The 20,255-nt window shown below is 43.5% G+C and overlaps 4 protein-coding genes across 4 annotated transcripts; all 4 read right to left on the bottom strand.

Annotated features, from left to right (window-relative positions):
• Positions 1–647: 647 nt before the first annotated feature.
• RhiXN_00775 (uncharacterized protein) lies at positions 648–1,991 on the bottom strand (the record flags this gene model as incomplete). The annotated part of the gene is made up of 2 exons (XM_043320594.1): positions 648–1,249; positions 1,310–1,991. The coding sequence occupies 2 exons, from the start codon at positions 1,989–1,991 to the stop codon at positions 648–650; spliced, it is 1,284 nt and encodes a 427-aa protein (XP_043179606.1).
• Positions 1,992–2,193: 202 nt separating this feature from the next.
• Positions 2,194–10,590, bottom strand: RhiXN_00774 (Retrovirus-related Pol polyprotein from transposon; the record flags this gene model as incomplete). Its single annotated transcript, XM_043320593.1, has 5 exons — positions 2,194–6,654; positions 6,729–7,790; positions 7,836–8,867; positions 8,984–9,069; positions 9,111–10,590. 5 exons carry the CDS (start codon positions 10,588–10,590, stop codon positions 2,194–2,196), a joined length of 8,121 nt encoding a protein of 2,706 aa, XP_043179605.1.
• Positions 10,591–12,224: 1,634 nt separating this feature from the next.
• RhiXN_00773 (Retrotransposable element Tf2 protein) lies at positions 12,225–12,692 on the bottom strand (the record flags this gene model as incomplete). The annotated part of the gene is made up of 1 exon (XM_043320592.1): positions 12,225–12,692. One exon carries the CDS (start codon positions 12,690–12,692, stop codon positions 12,225–12,227), a length of 468 nt encoding a protein of 155 aa, XP_043179604.1.
• A 238-nt stretch (positions 12,693–12,930) lies between these two features.
• Positions 12,931–14,226, bottom strand: RhiXN_00772 (Retrotransposon-derived protein PEG10; the record flags this gene model as incomplete). The annotated part of the gene is made up of 2 exons (XM_043320591.1): positions 12,931–13,763; positions 13,812–14,226. The coding sequence occupies 2 exons, from the start codon at positions 14,224–14,226 to the stop codon at positions 12,931–12,933; spliced, it is 1,248 nt and encodes a 415-aa protein (XP_043179603.1).
• Positions 14,227–20,255: the final 6,029 nt, after the last annotated feature.

Genomic DNA, 20,255 nt, shown 5'->3' with positions numbered 1-20,255 from the left:
GTGAGAAAACAGCATATATGCGAAAGACATCGCATATTGAGGGTATTCCTGAGCTTTGTAGGTTTTGTAAAGGTCACTATTGGATAGAGGGACCTTGAAAACCTTAGTTCGCATCTTTATCTCATTTGTTTACTGTAAGATTACTAGTGTAATTAATAAAATAAGTACAGATTAAAGGAGAAATGTCATATCCATAACATATCCCCCCCAATCTGGACTTATCCTATCAGAGATGGCTTCCTGATTAAAGGTTTGATGCTGATTGATTATACCCCTTGAAATTGGAATTTGATTCCTTTTTATTGCTAAGTCTTAAGGTGTCGGAGCCATGGGCGCTTAAGGCTTAGTCACCCGCTCTGAGTCTTCAGCTGGTGCAGGGTATTTACTTGTTGTAATTATTACAGGGTCAAATCTGAGGCTTTTGACTTAGTTGAAAGTGCTATCGATATCTATCGAATCGTGGCTATCGATTGGTATTAAGTGTGGTGGGACGTTCACACGAATAAGGGTCGAATTCTTAGCGACGATTATTTAGACAAGTCAAAAGGATCAAATTCGCGAGTAAGGTATTAGTGGTTGCAGAATACAGGAATTGAGACGCTGGGAACGTTGGGATGTAGTATATACAAGCAAGACATATTGTTAGCTCAGTTAGAGACGACGGGAAGGGGGCGAATGATGTGTTCAGAGCCGATTTCGAGCCCTCCGCCGATGTTGACGTCCTGGTTGTCGCCTAGCTCGAGGTCGCGAGCGTGAACCTCGTGCCAGTGGTCTTCCCATGAGAACGGCGGCGTATGTTGCTGCGGTACGGTGGGCCATTCAGGTGGTCCCAAGTCGACGACGGGATTTGGTTCTCCCGGCCATTCCCAAACAGATTCGACGAAGTCGTTACCGAACCCCGGGAATACGGACTCGACGCTATGTGCGACTGCAACCAACAAGAGTTGCTGCGTGAGGGCAGCAATGTCGAGCTCGTGGCTGTGGGCGTATTCCGGAGCAGGGAATTTGCCTGCTTCGTTGGCGGCGTGTAACGGGGCGTACTCCGGAGCCGTAAACGAGTCGCCGTTCTGGTAACCCAGGTGAGTTGTTTTGGGTTGTTTGGAAGGTTCTCGAGGGGGAAGTCCCCAGGCGGCGTAGTCGAAGGGGACTTCCGCAAAGTCCACCAAGTGGGGCGGCGGAACGTTCTCAGGCGGCGGAGTAATCGGTCCCAGTGCTTTGTCGTCGCCGTCGTATCCGTTGACAGGGAATCCTGTGATTGATAACCTGGTGAGCTGAGTACGATTATGTCGCGTTATGCTACAAGTCTTACCTGCGTCGGACAGATCGTCTTCGGAGTGTTCAACTACCGGGTGACCATGCAGACGGCACCAAAAACGATGCGCCAAAACGCAGGCGGGGGAACCGCGAATATACCCAACATGTGCAATATTACTATACTCCATTTGTTTAGTAGCCGTGATGATGATGGATAGAGCATTGAGGCAAATCGCGTAGAAGTTGTTGTGATGTACCTGTTGCTGGAGCTTGTGGAACGAATCGGCAGGGAAGTGATAGATGTCCTCCTTGAAACAAATGGGACGCGGGATGTACGGAAAACCAATCTTGACAAGTTCAGTTGCGTAGTTGTAATTGGCCCAGGGTTTGCGACGATTCCATCCAGCGGGTTGTACAGCTTTGCCAAAGACACAAAGAGCATGGGTGTAAGCCCCGTGCAACGCGTGAGTGAGGTCAACACCTAGAAACCATTGAGGGGGATGGTCCTCATCCATAAGGAAAACCTCAATGTCAGGCATGGCGTGAATACGACGTTCTAGGGGATCAGGGTGGTTCTCAGAGTAGGGGGAGTAGTGATCATTGTGACGGTTAGCATAGACATAGTACAAATTGCAAACATGACTAGCTTCAATGATACCTAGCTCAGGAGTGAGAGGCACGTCATTCCTGTAGGAGGTGAAGATGGGATAGCAATAATAGTCTTGGGAAAAGGACATAGTAGATATGGTTTGTGGACAATTGAGTAAGATTGGGATGGTGATTGGGAGAGTTTTAGTGAGAGCATTTATACAAAATCCATCCTCCATAAGATAGGTTTGACTTAGAGATTCAGACGTTGAGTGGGTTGTTATTTCCTATCTTGGAGGATATGACCAGTTTAGTTACACCTGTGGGTACATAGGAGAAGCCATGTGGAGCTTAGAACTCCTTCTTCTTCTTGTGATTGGGATGGGTAGTGGAGCCAGAGGTTCGCTTCCATTCCTTGATGACTTCTGGAGCATTCCTTAATTCTTTCTCTGTCCTCCATCTATCATGTTCTGAGCTGTACCCAAGCCAACAGATTTTGTACTGTCTAATTCTCCTGTTGCCTTTCTTTATTGTCCTTTCTTCTACTATCCTTTCCACCTCATATTCAGGCATCTGTTGGAAGTCTTCTCTAGGTATATTCTGAGTGGGTCGGCTTCCAAACTCTGGGGGTGATGCCTTGTAAGATTCCAAGTGTGCTATGTTAATGATTGGGTGTATGCGATAGCTAGCAGGTAATCTTATCCTATATGCTACTGGTGATATGCTTTCCATGACTTCAAATGGTCCTTCATAACGCATATTTAGCTTATTCCCTTTCCCTGACTGATGTTTGAGTAAGTTTAAGGAATGGGGATTGATTAAGACTAAATCTCCTGGTTCAAAGGTAACATGTGTCTTGTCAGAATTATAGTATTTCTGTTGATAATTCTGAGCTACTTTGAGAGCGTCCTTAGCTAGTGATCGTGCTAATTCCATGGATTCCTTGAATTCTTCAGCTGTTTGACTTTCTTGGGCTGGTCTTGGAATGTTCTCAGAAGTGAGAGCCAGTAAGTCGGCTGATGTTAGAGGCTGAAATCCGCGGAGTAGGAAGGCTGGTGTCTGTTGTGTGGATGTATGCACACTTGTATTGTATGAGTGCGCAAATCCTGATAGAAGCTTACTCCAATTGTCCTTAGCTGGGTTAGTGAATACTCTAATAGCCACTTCTGTAGTTTGATTAAGTATCTCTGTTTGTCCATCACTCTGAGGATGATGCGCAGTGGTGAGTGCTCGCTGAATTCCTAACATACTAACTAAGTGACCCCAAAAGGCTCCTGTCCATCTAGCATCTCTATCAGTGATTACTTGCCAAGGTAAACCATAGTGACACCATATGTGATCATGGAACAGTTGCGCTGTTTGTACTTCATCTATCTGAGTAGTACATGGAATGAAATGTCCATACTTAGTTAGTTTGTCCACAATAACTAGGATAGCGTTGTAGTTGTTACTTGGTGGAAGATCCATGATGAAGTCCATTGATACTACTTCAAAGGGTTGCTGTGGAATAGGTAAAGGTTGAAGGAATCCTCTGGGTCCATGCCGTCGATGTCCTGCTTTCTGACAGATATCACAAGTGTGTACATACTTCTGAATGCTTCTAGCCATCTTAGGCCAATAGTAAACAGAAGCAATTCGATGATATGTCTTAGCATAACCAGCATGTGCTCCTTGATTGAGGTTATCATGATTTTCCTTCAAAATATCTACTTGTAGATCCCTAGGTACACATAGCCAATACTTTTCCTGGGAATCTATAAAGTAGATCAATCCATTATCTCCAATCTGGTATTGATGGAAGGGTGGATTGAGTGGATTGTGGTGCGACTTGAACTCTTCCATCACTTGCTTAAAATGGGAGTCCTTCTTGTATGCTTCTATGAACCTTGTGATTTCTTCTGAGTTTATTGATATTTCCACAGAGTATGAGGTAGTTGTTTGATAAGATATAGCTTCTGCCGGTGTGGGTATCCACTTCTTGATGGGCTTCTGGCTATTTCCAATTTTGTAACTCTGGGTGAATGCGCTTGCAACTCTAAGAAGTTTCTCTTCAAAACGTTCATTTATCTCCTTGTAGAGGTTTCTTAATGGGTCTTCCTCCATATTGAGCTTGAGTGGAGTCAATTGATCTGCCAGAGGGCTGGTATGATATGGGGTTCTCCTCCTAAGTCTTGAGATAGGATCTGCATTGTCATGTACCCTTCCTGCGCGGTGCACAATCTGCATTCCTGGGTAGGCTGAGAATACTAGGCCCCATGTCATGAGTCTTCTGTTGACATTATTGTAAGTCTTGCTCCAAGTGAGAGCGGCGTGATCTGTGATAGCAACAAATTCAGCTCCTTCCAAGTATACCTGAAATTTCACAAGTGCTTCCTTGAGGGCTAATGCTTTGCGCTCTGTTGGGGAGTAGTTTCTTTCTGCTTCTTTTAGAATCCTTGACCAATAAGCAATGACTCGCTCTACTTGTACAGTTTCTTCAAAGTCTTGCTTATCCCATGTATCCCCCCCAGTCACGTTGTCTCTCTGCTTGGAAGCAGGAATTGTCATTCTGGGAACTGGGTTTCCTTTATCATATTCCCCCCTTAAGTACTTGTATGCCTTTGTCCCTTTTAAGTCTTTTATCTTGATTGATTGGACTTGCTGTAATATTCCTCCAAGGCCATAGTCGCATGCATCTGTATATAATCTGTAAGGTTTTCCAATAATAGGATAAGCCATTACTGGAGCAGATGCAAGTGCCTCTTTAGCAAGTTCAAACGCTTGTTGTTCCTTTTCTTCCCAAGACCAAGCTGTTCCTTTCTTGAGAAGCTTAAACAAAGGCGCTACAATCCATGAGTAGAAGGGAATATAGCTGGAGAAATAAGTCATCATCCCTAGGAAAGTCTGTAAGGTAGGAACATTTTTAGGGGGTTCCAACTCTAAGATAGCGTCAACTTTTTCCTTATGGGTTGATAGACCTAATCTTGATACCTTCTGTCCTAGCAATAGTAGTGATTGGTATCCAATGTGACATTTCTTTGGAGATAGGGTGATTTCAGCTTCTTCAATAGCTCCTAAGACTTGATCTAAGTGATTGCAATGGTCTTCAAACTCAACACTATAGATCACTATGTCATCAATATATACTAGGGCAAATTGCCATAGAAATCTTGAAAGTATCCTATTCATGACACGCTGGAACTCTGCTGGTCCATTCCTATATCCAAAGAGTAGTTTGGTAGGTTGCCAATGGCCGTTGTGACATCTGAAAGCAAGTTTCTCTCTGTCTTCCTCCTTGATGGTTAGCTGAGTGAAACCAGCTAGCGCATCTAAGGTAGTAAGCCATTGAGATCCTTCCAAAGCATGCAAAATGTCAGTTTGCTTTGGTAAGGGATACTCATCTGGTACAGCTACTTCATTGAGACGTCTGTAATCCACACATAGTCTGGGTTTACTGTTGCGATAGACTACTATGACAGGAAATCCCCAAGCACTTTTGGATGGCTCAATGACTCCAAGTTTAAGCCATTCCTCAATCTGCTTGTCAATGACTTCTCTTTTAGCTGGAGAAGCATGGTAAGGGGTTAGAGATATTTCTTTAGTTCCTGGCCTTAGTCTAATTTCCAGTTGAGTGTTATGAGTACCAAGTCTACCATCTAATCCAAAGGCTAACTCATGCTTGCGCAAGACTTTTTCTAGTTTAGTCCTTTGATTAGGGGTGAGATGTTCTGAGAAATTAACTTCTTGAAGAAATCTATCTGAAGGGACAGGTTCTGGGTCAGGTACTTCAGCAGTCTTAGGTCCTCCTTCAGGTGACTTCATTAATTCCTCTTCTTGCACAGTAGGCTTCTCTTCAGCTTTCCTCTGCACCATGGCTTGTACTAAGGTAGCATACTTGATAATGCTGTCTTTTTCTTCCTTAGTAATGTCCTTTTCCTTTGCAAGGTATTCATTGGGATCATGCATATATCCAAGAATCTCTCCTCCTTGCAATTGTAAAGGATGTTCTGATAGGTTAGAAACCTGAATCTTAGGATTGTTCCTATCTATCAGGCAGTCTGTTATTGCAAACAGATGTTCTTCTTGTCGATGGGAATTGAAAGATCTATCCATAAAACCAGAGGCTTGACCTTCCTTCCATATTGTCTTGACTTTGATGAGCTTGATGGTATGCGCTGGGATAGTAACTGTCTCATAGACTTTTACTTTGACAGTATTGGGAGGTAATTTCCTATGTTGAAGTTGCTTCTTGTAGGCTTTCTTAGAGATCTTGATTTTCTCAGAATTCTTGATGAATCCTTGCGCAACTTCAACCATAAAGGTATTACCTTGTTGGTCAATTCTTGGGCTGGAATCTGATTCTTCCACAGGAATAGAACGTCCTGTATCCCCAAAAACTATCCTTGTTCCTTCTCCATTCCTAACTAATGACAGTTGATACTGAGATGCAAAGTCTGTTCCTAAGATAAAAGGTGTGTTCATGTTAGGAACTATGTAGGCTTCTACAATCATTTTAACTAATCCTTGTTCAGTATCAAAGATGATAGGAAGGGAAATATACTGTGATAAGCTACTATTCCCAGTAACTTGAATTAACTTGAGTTTTTGTCCAATGCGCACTCTAGGTGATGGATCTAGAGTTTTAAGTATTGACTCATTAATGAGAGTGATCTCTGATCCTGAGTCAAAGGTGATGCGCTTCTTAGGTCCATTATTTGTCTGAAGCCAACCTTTGATGATGGTGGCTTTGGATCCAAAGAAAGCAGTTCCTGGTGGTCTTGACATTAATTGCTTGAGAGTGATTTCTTCTCCATTTTTGCAATAGCTGTATGACTACTAGCCATTTTCAGTTTCTTATTAAGGCTCTTCCTAGTGGGGAGCTTGGGTTGTACATATCCAGAAAATACAGATGAATCAGATTCCTTACTGCCCTGGTCAGCAGAGTTAGTACCCTGGCTGACAGTGGTCCCCTCCAGACCATGCTGTTCCTCCTGGGATCCAGAGCTGGGCTTAGCGCTGGAGGTAGAGACAGCTAATGACTGAAGGGGCTTATGAAAATCCTGCTCTTCCTCAGAAACAGACTCTTCTCCTTCAGTGTCATATTCTGTTTCATCAAGGTAGGCTTCATCACAGAGATCTTCATAAGCTTCCTGTGCTTCCCATTCATCATCATCTGCTTGTGCCATATGTGATTGCACAAATCTGGAGTTCTTCTTGGCATGCTTACAGTCTCTATCCCAGTGCATCATACTTCCACAGTGTCTACAAGGTCTAGCTTTCTTGTCTTTAGGAGTTTTACCTTTAGATACTGTAGAGTCATCCTTAGGGTATTTTGGTGGAGGATTATTTTGATGCCATCCTACTGGTTTAGATCCTGCTAAGTGTGAGCGCGCACTTGGCCTAGAGTGCCTGTTTCCTTCTAGTCTCTTGAGAGTAGATTGCATCTGGTGTAGTTGACGCTGTATGTCAGAGTTATGAGAAGAATCTTTTCCCAAAAGGTCCTCCTCATGCCATGCAATCTTGTCAAGGAAGTCTTCCCAAGTGACTATTCTTGAGGTGTCTATATGCGTGGTCCAGGACTTAGGAGCACCATTCATGATTTCAAAGATTAATTCAGAGTCAGTCCAGTCACTGACAATAGTGAGAGCTTCCATCTTCCTGATGACATAGTCTTCTGGAGTCTCTTCTGAATGATCTTTATCCCTGAACCTGATGCGCATGGCTTCATTCTTGCTTCTGTTCAGGAAGGTCCTATTCATGAAGTGGATAGTGATAGCTTGCCTAAGTGCTGGCCAGTCTTCAGTTATAATTCGCCTATAGTCCTTATCTAATGCATTGAACCATCTAAGAGCTCTTCCTGTGAACCTGAGAGGAATCTGCTGTCCAAGCTGAATTCTAGTGTAGCTACTATACTCAGCTATGTTGTTGATGGATGTCATCCAGCGCGACAGCTTCTTAGTGTCTCCATCCTACTCTGGGATTATGTCAGGTTTCAGCTTAGTATCAAAATGTACAGGAGCTGGATTGAAAGGTCTAGCTCTAGCTGCATTTGCTTGAGCATATGGTTCATTTCCTGGATCTTCTGGGTCGTTGGGAGGTCCTCCTCCATTTCTTCTAGGTGGATTGTTCCTTCTTCTACCAGAGTTATCAAAATCTCCATTATCGCTATCATATGGTGGGTCATTTCCTCCTCCTCCTTCAGCTAAGGGAGCTAGTCTATCTCTAAGTTGATCCCTAGGAGGTGGATCATTAAACAGCTCACTAAACCTTCTAGAGGAGACCATACGTCCTACAATATGAGGAGGTAACCTAGTCCTGTCAATGGGTGGTGCTGGAGGTACTTGAAGTTGTGGGACAGGTGCTAGTAGAGGGGCTAAGAAGTTTCCTCTCCTACTCATATTAGCTTCTTCTCTAGTAACTGGTGCTGGCTGCTCCTGTAAGTAAGGTAAATTGGTATGGATACTTAGAGGAGTTCTTCTTGATTCAGGAGAGGAGGTAGATCTCCTGTGGGCACTTTCAGCTAGTCTAGAGGAGCGCTCTTCTGGGATTGTAGATACTCTGGTAAAGGATTCAGCTGGTATAGCTGGTCTTCCTGAGGATCGCCGATTTGCTCCCAAGGAAGATCTGCGATTAATAAAGTCAGCATGTGGAGGTGGATCTCTAAGAGGAATACTTGGGCCTGCAAGGCTAACTCTTCTAGCAGCATTGCTTAAAGGTGGATTATAAGGTATATTCCTAACATTATCCTCTTCTACTTGGCTCCTAATCCTGGGAGTAGACTGTGCTACTGGGATTTGCATGGTATGAGTAGCAGCACTTGAGACAGAAGTAATAGAATCAGCAGGAGTAGCTGGGGCTATTAGTTCTGGGGCTACTTGGTCTCTTCCAGTTGATGATTCAGAAGAACTTAAGCCATCTATACTTCCATCTGAAAGATTGTTGATGTAATCTTCAAGGGCTTGTATATTGAAAGGAGGTATAGCTGAAGGTTGTGCAATAGGAATACTAGCATTCCCTCTAGGGATGATGGTAAGGTTTCTTCTGAGCTAGTGGAAGGGACTACAGTGGGTCTAGGAGTAGGTGGCCTAGGTCCTAGAGATCTAGTGGCTTCTCTCCTAAGTCTCTCAGTCCTTTCTAAGGTAGGTGGGACTTGTAATGTTACATGGGGTGACTCCTCTGGTATTCTTTCTAGGGGTATAGATCTAGAGGAAGAAGTAGCAATAGAACTAGGAGGTGGTGGTAAAGGTTCTGAGGGAATGAGTAAAGTTCCATTATTAGGTCCTAAATACCTAGGTTGCATAGTAACAGTAAGAGAGGCTTTAGATGAATGAAGCTACTAGGAGGGTGTCCTGGAGGAGTACTGCTGGAGGTGTTCAAGGCTACAGCTGGAGGAGAGACTTGAGGTTCTGGGAGTAAAGGACTAGTAATAGTAACTTGACTTGTGGGCTTGATAAGACTCCTCAGTAAGTTTTCTTGAGCCGCCTCCTGTGGAGTGACAGAAGAGGCTCTAGAACTTTTGGGCACTAACAGTGTCATATCTTGCTTGAGTTGTAGAGTCCTATCCCTAAGGTGTTCTTGTCCAGGTTCTACCTCACTGAGATGTCCTGCAGAGATGACTGGGGAAGGTGGTCCAGTCTGAAGTTGTCTACCAAGGATCTCATATAGCTTTTGAATGAAACGCTCCATCTGATCCCTATAAGTGACAGCAGCTACCTCAAAGGAATGAGAGGTGAATAAACAGTCATGTTCTGGCCATTCAGGAATGGGCAATAGCTCCTCCATGTCATAGACGCTATGAACAGTTCTCTTGATTAGTTTATTCAGGTCTATGTGTAACTTACCATATTCAGGCCAATGGTTGATTTCTTGAGCAGGGACTAACTTGGTAGTGATGCAACATGTAGGTCTAAAGGTTACTACAGTATCTAGTAGTTTGAAGTAGTGAGAAGCCCATTGCTCACAAGAAGGTGAGGGGTAGCAATTCTCATGGGCTGGAGGTATCTCCACATGATAGAATACTCTTCCTAGCTGCCTGTAGACTTTCCTAAAACTATTAGCTTGAGGGTTCTTCCTGCACCAAGAGGTCATTTGGGTACAGTCAGGCTGATAGTTGAATTCTCCTGGAGATTCTTCATTTAAAGGGTATAAGGTAGTGGAAGGAGAATAGGGTAGGTACTTCTGGATTGCTGGGTCATTAGTAAAAGACCTATCATTAGGATCCAGTAAGGCAGCTTGAGTCTCCCTATGCTTAGATATGTGGGCTTCAGAAGTCTTTCCTTTAGATCTCTTAAGCTCATGAGAGTTCATAGGCTCAGAGGGCTGAGTTTTACTAGAGGAAGGTTCCAACATATCTATATCAGGAAGTCCAAATACAGGTATCATCCTCTGGAAGGTAGCTGGGCTAGTCTTATGACCAAAAGGTGAAGGCTTCCTTATAGAAGAACTTGGCTTAGCTAGCTTGTTTGTTTCCTGAATAGCTTCATATTCCAAAGGAGACAATCTTGGAGAGTGTCTGGATGATGACTTATGAGAGTGGGGTGATATTCTTCTTGAGCTACTAGGTCCTGCTTGAGGGTCTTCCAAGGCTGGCATGGAAGCATGTGGCTTGATGGGTGATTCATAGGGTTGGATAGGTTGGGGAATCACTAGCTCCTCAGGAGAGGATTGCTCAATAGAGTACCTAGTAGGTCCAAAAGGGTTGCTGGGACTATCTGTAGGTATGCTGTCTCTAGGAAGCACAGAGTTTCTAGGGGTACTATGTCTAGGCATACCTTCTCTTGAAAGTCTTGTGTCCCAAGGGGTCCTATTAGAGGATACAGGTCTGCTTGATCTTCTAGACATAAAAGAATGTTAGTAGAGTATCACAATTAGAATGTATATACAAAGTATGAAAGCTTGTACAAAAGATTACAGGTAAGAATTAAAGATAACCAACACTAGGCCCTGCGGTGGTCACCAATGTTAAGAGTTGTGTAAGTACAGGAGTAAGAAAGAATTACTATATACAAAATGTATATGGGAATAACTAAGAACTAGTATTAAGAATCAGAATATATGCACAGAATATATGCACAATATAGGCTAGGTTATCAGGAATAACAACTCCTAACAAATAGTCTAGCAACTATGAAGTGCAGGTGGTTGGTTATGTATAGTACCTTAGACTAATGTTACTTAAGCCTAAGTGACTAAGGGTAGGTTACTTAAGGTCTCTAGGATAGTACCTTAAGTAAGAGGGTTACCTGACTAATGTACAGGATTTATAGGATTTGCCTAATAAGTATAGGACTTATATATGCTTAAGTAAGACTTAAGACTTATGGGGTTTACCTAAAATATATCTAGGATTTATGAGATATTGTAGATAAAGCTATCTACAATATAAGGGGTATGGTGGATTGAAACACTATCACTCAATCACAACAATCCTTACAGTATTGTCGCACTATACTCAATGTTGAACTCAACAACTGTGACAGTCAAGGGGCACAGGGTCGCAGTAAGTACACTAATAGGTTACCCTGTGTCTGTTGGGACTGGCCTATGGTCTTAGTGCGCCGAATAACCTCCTATGCTATTTACAGTGAGTCAATCACTAAAGTAAATGCGCAGATAAGCTGTTAAAGGCTTGTGTGTATATGTCAATATATAAGAGTGGATAAATGGATGCATTAGAAGCGTCTTCACAGGGTCCTTTTATACCCTGAGAAGGCGCACAAACAAGTATATACATGATTGATACCAAGAGGGGGTACAGTAGGTACATGTGGCAACTGAAACACTTGAGGGAGCCAATACTTTGGTACATAGTAAACAAACAACAGATCCTAATATTTGTCCCAAGGCAATGTTTGCCCCAAGGCATTATTTACCTGTGTGGGTCCTTAGATGTCCCAAGGCTAAGTGTTTCATCCTTGGAGTAAACAGTCCCAAAGGTAGGATACCTCTGCATTGGGTACTTACAGTAAATGGGGCATAACTCAGCCAAATGCTGTCCGTTTTGGGAGTTTGACCCAGCGTTCTGGAGCGCACAAACATGCGCACCTAAGCGCAAGCGATTCGGCAGTGTGGGATGCCCGGGTGATGGAGAAAAGGCGCATTTAGTGCGTCGGCGCTTAAGGGCTGATTAAGCGCCAGAGCACTTGCCTATGCAACAGGGGGGACCCTGAATATTTCTGTGTGTAGCCACAAGATAGAATCTTGAATAATAAATACTACAAACAAGAGAAATATTACTTGTTACTGTTTATCTACTCAGCTGAATTTATATATATTTAAATGAGTGAGAAAACAGCATATATGCAAAAGACATCGCATATTGAGGGTATTCCTGAGCTTTGTAGGTTTTGTGAAGGTCACTATTGGATAGAGGGACCTTGAAAACCTTAGTTCGCATCTTTATCTCATTTGTTTACTGTAAGATTACTAGTGTAATTAATAAAATAAGTACAGATTAAAGGAGAAATGTCATATCCATAACAGTAAAGAGGCAAGTTGAGGGGTCCCTCCTCTGTGAGTTCAATCCCAATGTTGTAATGCCTGTGGGGAGGAAGCTTATTGAATTCTTCTTCTCCAAATACCTTGGCGTATTGGTGGTACTCGGAGGGTACTCCTTCTAAGGGGTTTGGATCAGCTTCTTCCTCTTTGGCAATGGCCACGTGTTCTGGTGGATTGTGAGGGAAGGAGAGGGTTTGTGAGTTCCAATTGATTTTGGGGTTGTGCGTTTCCAACCATTTGATTCCTAAGATGGCAGCGTGTGACCTGGTGTTGCAAATCAGGAAAGTTTCCGTCATGCGTTTGCCATCATTTAGGAAGGTTAGATGAGCCTTCTTCCAAATCTTTCCAGCCTGGGGGCTTGACCCATCAAGCATAGTAACGGTGCGGGGATGTGGGAGGTCTATTAAAGGGAGGCAGAGTAGTTCCGCTGTGCAAGGATGGAGGAATGATGAAGTGGCGCCTGAGTCTATCAGGACTTCTAATATATCTGCTTGCTTTTCTGGTTTGATTGGAATTGTAAATAGGGGTTATTTCTATACAATTGAGATATGTTACAAAATTCCAATGCAAAACCAGAGTCCTTGGGGCCCTTGCACGCGGCAGCAGGTACCCTTAATCTTTTCCCAATTTGGGTCCAGATTCTTTGCCAGTCTTGGCGGTTTCCTTAGCCTTCCCCTTATCCTCAATGGGGGTGGCTTTCCAGCCTGTGCGGCATTCCGCAAACTTATGGCCCATTTTACCGCACTTGATGCAGGCGCTGGTGGCGCGGCGGCGGTTCTGTTCTTCTTCCAACACAAAGTTGGGGTCATTGGAGAGTTTCTTTGAACTGGAAGTGGCTTGACCGGTACTTGTCCCCCTTGCGGGGTTGGATGGTCTGCTAGGCTTACTATCCTTTGGTGGATGGCTAGCACGCTCTTTGCGGAGAGCGTTGTTGATGACAAGTGCTGCATTTTGCAGCTCAAGGAGGGTACAGGGGCGGTGCTTGTGGGTTGCTATTTGACGGCTGACCTCCCAATGGAGGCCACAGGCAAACTGGCCTCTAAGGGCCGCGTTGTTCCAGTCCAGCTCCATTGCCAAGGTTCTGAACTTTGTGATATAGTCCGCGCATGTGCTGGACTGGGTAAGAGTAGTTATCTTCCGCTTGGCGGCCCTTGTGGCGTCAGGGTTGCCAAATGCCGCCAAAAACTCCAATTTGAACCCTTTGACCGTTTGAATTATGGCTTGGTGTGAGCCTAGTTGGTCTAAGTGGGGGTGGGCCCAGGCCCCAGCGGAATCTTTCATGTTCATCAGGAGGAAGGAAAGAACCTCCTGATTGGTTGGGAACATCCGCAAGTTGAGGCGGGTCCAGGCCAGCATACAAGTCAGCCACTGTTTGGCTTTGCTCCCTATTTTGCCTGTGTAGGCGTTGGGGTGGTCAACCTTGACCAGAGCGGGGTAGTGGGTGGCTGGAGCCGGAGGGAGAGGGGTAGGAGCTCCAATTGGGGATCAGAGACGCGGAGAGATAGGGGGAGATGGGACTTGCGGGGGCACTGCTTGTACCGGGGCTGGTTGGGCAAAGGATGGGAGCCCTTTCAATGGTTCAGGCCAGAAGGAGACCCAACTAACCAATCCAGTAGGGTTGGCCTTTGGTAAGGGGCGTGGCGTTGCTTCCACAACCAGGGGCTTGGTGTCTTCTGGGGTCCTGGGCCCATGGGATTGGAGGCTTTTAAGCCCATCCTTGACAACATTGATGGTTTGGGAGATGTTTTCAATGTTGGTGCAGGTCTTGATCCCTGCTTCCTTGATTTCTGCAACCTCCTGTTTGAGGCGTTCAACTTGGCCAAGGAGGCCAAGGAGGAGGCGGGTGATACGTTTGAGGGAGACTTCCCCAATTTTGACAGCGGTGGCTGACGGAAGGAAGGGTCCCATGTCCCCTTGATTGATAGGGGAGTGGGCTCAAGAGGGTGGCCGGGAATGGGTTGCCATGGGATGTGTTGGCGGGTAGGAGCAGCCAGCATGAGAGGATGCCTGGGATGAGGAGCAAGTGGGGGTACGCAAGGTAATGGTGGGCAAGTGGGGAATGATAAGGGCTGTGTGTTAAGAGTCGTGTAAGTACAGGAGTAAGAAAGAATTACTATATACAAAATGTATATGGGAATAACTAAGAACTAGTATTAAGAATCAGAATATATGCACAGAATATATGCACAATATAGGCTAGGTTATCAGGAATAACAACTCCTAACAAATAGTCTAGCAACTATGAAGTGCAGGTGGTTGGTTATGTATAGTACCTTAGACTAATGTTACTTAAGCCTAAGTGACTAAGGGTAGGTTTACTTAAGGTCTCTAGGATAGTACCTTAAGTAAGAGGGTTACCTGACTAATGTACAGGATTTATAGGATTTGCCTAATAAGTATAGGACTTATATATGCTTAAGTAAGACTTAAGACTTATGGGGTTTACCTAAAATATATCTAGGATTTATGAGATATTGTAGATAAAGCTATCTACAATATAAGGGGTATGGTGGATTGAAACACTATCACTCAATCACAACAATCCTTACAGTATTGTCGCACTATACTCAATGTTGAACTCAACAACTGTGACAGTCAAGGGGCACAGGGTTGCAGTAAGTACACTAATAGGTTACCCTGTGTCTGTTGGGACTGGCCTATGGTCTTAGTGCGCCGAATAACCTCCTATGCTATTTACAGTGAGTCAATCACTAAAGTAAATGCGCAGATAAGCTGTTAAAGGCTTGTGTGTATATGTCAATATATAAGAGTGGATAAATGGATGCATTAGAAGCGTCTTCACAGGGTCCTTTTATACCCTGAGAAGGCGCACAAACAAGTATATACATGATTGATACCAAGAGGGGGTACAGGAGGTACATGTGGCAACTGAAACACTTGAGGGAGCCAATACTTTGGTACATAGTAAACAAACAACAAATCCTAATATTTGCCCCAAGGCAATGTTTGCCCCAAGGCATTATTTACCTGTGTGGGTCCTTAGATGTCCCAAGGCTAAGTGTTTCATCCTTGGAGTAAACAGTCCCAAAGGTAGGATACCACTGCATTGGGTACTTACAGTAAATGGGGCATAACTCAGCCAAATGCTGTCCGTTTTGGGAGTTTGACCCAGCGTTCTGGAGCGCACAAACATGCGCACCTAAGCGCAAGCGATTCGGCAGTGTGGGATGCCCGGGTGATGGAGAAAAGGCGCATTTAGTGCGTCGGCGCTTAAGGGCTGATTAAGCGCCAGAGCACTTGCCTATGCAACAGGGGGGACCCTGAATATTTCTGTGTGTAGCCACAAGATAGAATCTTGAATAATAAATACTACAAACAAGAGAAATATTACTTGTTACTGTTTATCTACTCAGCTGAATTTATATATATTTAAATGAGTGAGAAAACAGCATATATGCAAAAGGCATTGCATATTAAGGGTATTCCTGAGCTTTGTAGGTTTTGTGAAGGTCACTATTGGATAGAGGGACCTTGAAAACCTTAGTTCGCATCTTTATCTCATTTATTTACTGTGAGATTACTAGTATAATTAATAAAATAAGTACAGATTCAAGAAGAAATGTCATATCCATAACAGGGGGGATGACATAATCTCTTCTATAATAATATATTATTCAGACCTTGCCCGCGGGCATTAACATTGGCCCGCGGCTAGGGGGGCGGGGGGAGTGCAACGTCCCCCAGCAACTTATATTATTGATATATCACTGTGCATCATATATACTATATATATCTTTGACAGTGGATATATATGGTAATAACCCCTCCAGATATGGGTTATGACATTATGAGCGCTTTATTGTATGTGTACGCTAAACCCTTGCCTCAACCGGCCTAGCGTTGGACAGTTCTTACCCTGATCAACTGCCATGGACGGGCGTGATGCAGGGCAGTGCTTCTGCAAGCGGGTGGATTGGCTGTCTAGGGTCGCTAACAAAAGGTGCGGCAACCAGTGGTATGCAGACAATTAGAACCCGTTAGCCTTATAGCAATTTGGTACTAGGTGGGGATGACACTGGTTTGATTATTGACAGCAAAAGGCAATCCCAATCACCTGATTTCCCTCGTGCTAGTACTAGGGGCCTTCTTGTTGTTGAACTAAGTGGGTGTGCTGGTAGGCACGGTTTGCAACCAACTTAAGGTTGATTACCTAGTGTCCTAGACGTCTGTAAGGACGTCAAGGGTGCGGGCGCTTGTGGCCATGTGACTAATACAGTAAAACCGCTTAAGGCGGCAATGGGGTACCCTACAACAACAAACTAACTAACTACAATGACCCTGCGCTTTAAGGCGGCGGCGAGCTACGTATGTACAGCAAGGACAACGCTTAAGGCGTGTATCTAAGTAACTTACTGGGCTGTAAGGCCCTTGTACAATGTAGGATGCAACAAGAGGTAATCAACCTGGGTGTTACCATGGTTGGTTGGCCTCCTTATATATTACAGAACTACCTAATTACAAATACAACTATATGCAATACCGTATCAAATAAGAACCTCAATCCGCAGTTGGCCTTACTCATGCATACGTGTCACTGACGTGTCATAGTGATGTCATCAGGTGGAGGTGGCTACGCGTGCTGAGGTAAGCGTGGATGGGGACGTGGCTTGGCGCTTAGCGTACAATATAAGCGCCAAAGTCACGTGATCAAAAATGTTGTCCGTTTGCCTTTGTTTAAATCCAAGAAAATGGGAATAAATTCCCTGGTATCAATTGTGTCTACAACAATAACATGTACAAACATAACAACAAAGATAAGGTCACATGACCAGAGATAAGAAAACAAGATCACATGACTAAAGGTCATGTGACAAGATTACATAATAAGCGCTCAGCGCCTAAAATAGCATAAAGATGCATATATCCATAAATCTTCATAAAAATAGCGCATATATTCACTATTTCTTTGACTTAGTGGATTTTAAGGTGGTCACGCCTCTAGGGCATGACACGTATGATATGAGCGCCAAGATCACATGATTGAAAATGTAGTCTGTTTGCCTTTGCTTAAATTTGAGAAAATGGGAATAAATTCTGTGGTATTGATTGTGTCTACAACAACACCTCCAGGCCTAAGGCCCCCTTGTTGACAGTAGATAGAAGTAGAGTGCTTTAAGCGCTATTAGATACAGTAGTTAGCCTAGTTAGTAGCTGTTACCTTGTTTAGTACAGCCTTAAGCACCCATCACTAGTGTGTGACCAACATTACAGTTGGGTCATGACAAACACCCAGGTGTCATGAGCCACACCCCTATTGTGCCCTCTATTCACATACCAGGGCACTCATGGTACACACTACGGCCACCGGAAACACGCATATACTCGCACTTATGCACTCAGAAACCCCAGGATCCCACATATAAGAGACTTATGGTCGACATGGCTGGACTTAGTGATATTCTCTAAGTCCAGGTCACATGACCTCCCCCCTCCAGTCCTTTATCAAATACTATACTAAACTACTACGGATTTGAGGTGGGGGGGGGGATGACATAATCTCTTCTATAATAATATATTATTCAGACCTTGCCCGCGGGCTCCATTAACATTGGCCCGCGGCTAGGGGGGCGGTGTTATAGATAGGGAAATTAAAGTAATAAAACTAAATACTCTAAAGAAGAAAGAAAGAAACAAAAGACAAACAAGGTAACTGTCTAACTATAAAAGGTAGAAAACTTAGGAAGATAAGTAATAAGAGAAATCTATGCTAGTGAAATTAGAGTATATTAGAGTGGCTAGTTATCTAGCTAGAAGAGTAAGGTGGTTAGTATCAGGGTGATCCCTACCAATAACCAGTAATGAGCGTATTACTGTTCAGCAGGCGACGCAAGGTACAAGCAAAGTAGTATAAAACCTAAATGTCAGTCTCTGGAACTCACTGTAATTTAATTGAGAATTATAGAAATTTATTTTCTTGTCTCCGACGGTAAACAAGGGGGTAAAGGCGTTGTGGAAGCACCAAACACTTAGCAGACAGCCAGGAAGTCTTGGCAGGGTCGCACTTAAGCTGGTTCTAGGTTCCCTGTATAGGTTGGGACCGTCCTAGAGGCTATATGCGCCGAACTTAAGAGCTTTAGGCAAATTTACTATGTATGATACTTAAAGAGATCAATAGAAGTTCTTAAGAGTCACACAGGCTGAGAGAGTATGGTAAAATGTGATGCATTCAAAAGGCCAGTTCAAGGGGCTATTTATACCCTTAGAGGCCTGTGATTACTATATACAGTAGGGTAAGATACATGACAAGATGAAAAGAGATGAGATGTTAAGTGAGAGCCTATCTCATAAAGCCATGCCTTATAAGAGTTAGCCTCCAGTTCTAAGAATATCCTTCCCCTCACTAAGACACTCTAGGAAAAGGCTGAAACAAGCTGTGCTTTAAGAATAGCCAGTTAGACTCAAGTTATTAAGTCTTCCCTTCAAGGGACTGTTTCTCCCTTAATACCTCGAGTATTTACATGATTAAAAATAGTAGAAATAACAGAAAAATTCAAGGAATATTTCTATGTACTTTACAAGTGTTTGTCTACACTAATTTCAAGGCCAAATCATGTTTGCTTTGCCGTTCTTTACTATTTTATCCTGTTCCATAACAGGCGGGGGAGTGCAACGTCCCCCAGCGACTTATATTATTAATATATCACTGTGCATCATATATACTATATATATCTTTGACAGTGGATATATATGGTAATAACCCCTCCAGATATGGGTTATGACATTGAAAACAAGCTGCTTACCTATACCCAGTATATATATACATATATATGTGTATATGTACTGCCTATAGGGGATGTAGGGATGACTAATGCCCCTACATCACTGATGCACAACATATTGTCCCAACAACACGACGTCAGATTACCATTTATGGTAACTCACCTTCCTAATTAGGAAAGAGACATAACTTGAAGAAGACTTTCAAGACAATAGAGACTAAGCAACCTAGACTTACCAAAAATGGCAATCCCCTTTCCAAATTAGGAAAGAAGATGAAATGGATGGATGACTAAGCTTAGTCAGCTGAACTCTGATGAGTCAGCAACCAGATCACATGATCAACTCATTGATAACAAATCAAGTATGACTAAGCAGGATGACAAATGCTTAGTCAGCAACCAGGTCACATGACCAACTCATGAATGACAAATCAACTATGACCAAGCATAATGACAAATGCTTAGTCATCAAGTACTACCTGCACTGCCACAATCACATGATGATGGCTGTGCTTGATCTCCGGGTAAAACCGGGCCGGATTGGGGAATAGGATTACCATATATGGAAATTGGATGAGTCATACTTATATTGTGGCTGTGCATGCCAAGAGTATGAGTCATACTTAAGCAGTGTTCCACGTGATCATGTGCTAAAAATAGAACCAACTCCGCCAAGACCTCACCTCACCGGTATATTTCTTGGCATTTGATTGGCTAATCAAGCACTGCCACATGGTTCTTTGACTCATACTGCTTCTTGAGGCTGTGCTACGGCTCCAAGAGGCTGTGCTCCCATTTGAAATATGTATATAGACCCAAGTGATGCCCAGGTATATATAGGGGTGGAACAAGCTGCTTAGAAAGCCAGCTTGTTTTCCCTTGTCTTACAACCTATAGGGACAAGCAGGTGCTGCTACACCTAAAAAAGAGCAACTGAGTGATTAATTTCAAATTCAACTATCAACAACTGTCAACAAAGGGTCTCCACTGACTCTTATATCTGATTTGTGATAAGAAGTACTATCAGAGTCTTCTCATCACCTGGACCCTAGGTGTCCATTACTTTACTTGCAATCAGCTAAAGACCTCTTTGTGGGTTGCGCTATTTTGCTCTGATCAATAGAAGCTCTTGGAGTATTCTATTTGAAGAAGATACTGAGGTATCATTGATTATCAATTAAGATAGCCTTATCTTAA

This window comes from Rhizoctonia solani, chromosome 4, assembly GCF_016906535.1.
Source record: "Rhizoctonia solani chromosome 4, complete sequence".
Lineage (NCBI taxonomy): Eukaryota > Fungi > Basidiomycota > Agaricomycetes > Cantharellales > Ceratobasidiaceae > Rhizoctonia > Rhizoctonia solani.
The sequence above is the reverse complement of the archived record's forward strand: the minus strand, read 5'-3'. Positions and strand labels throughout refer to the sequence as shown.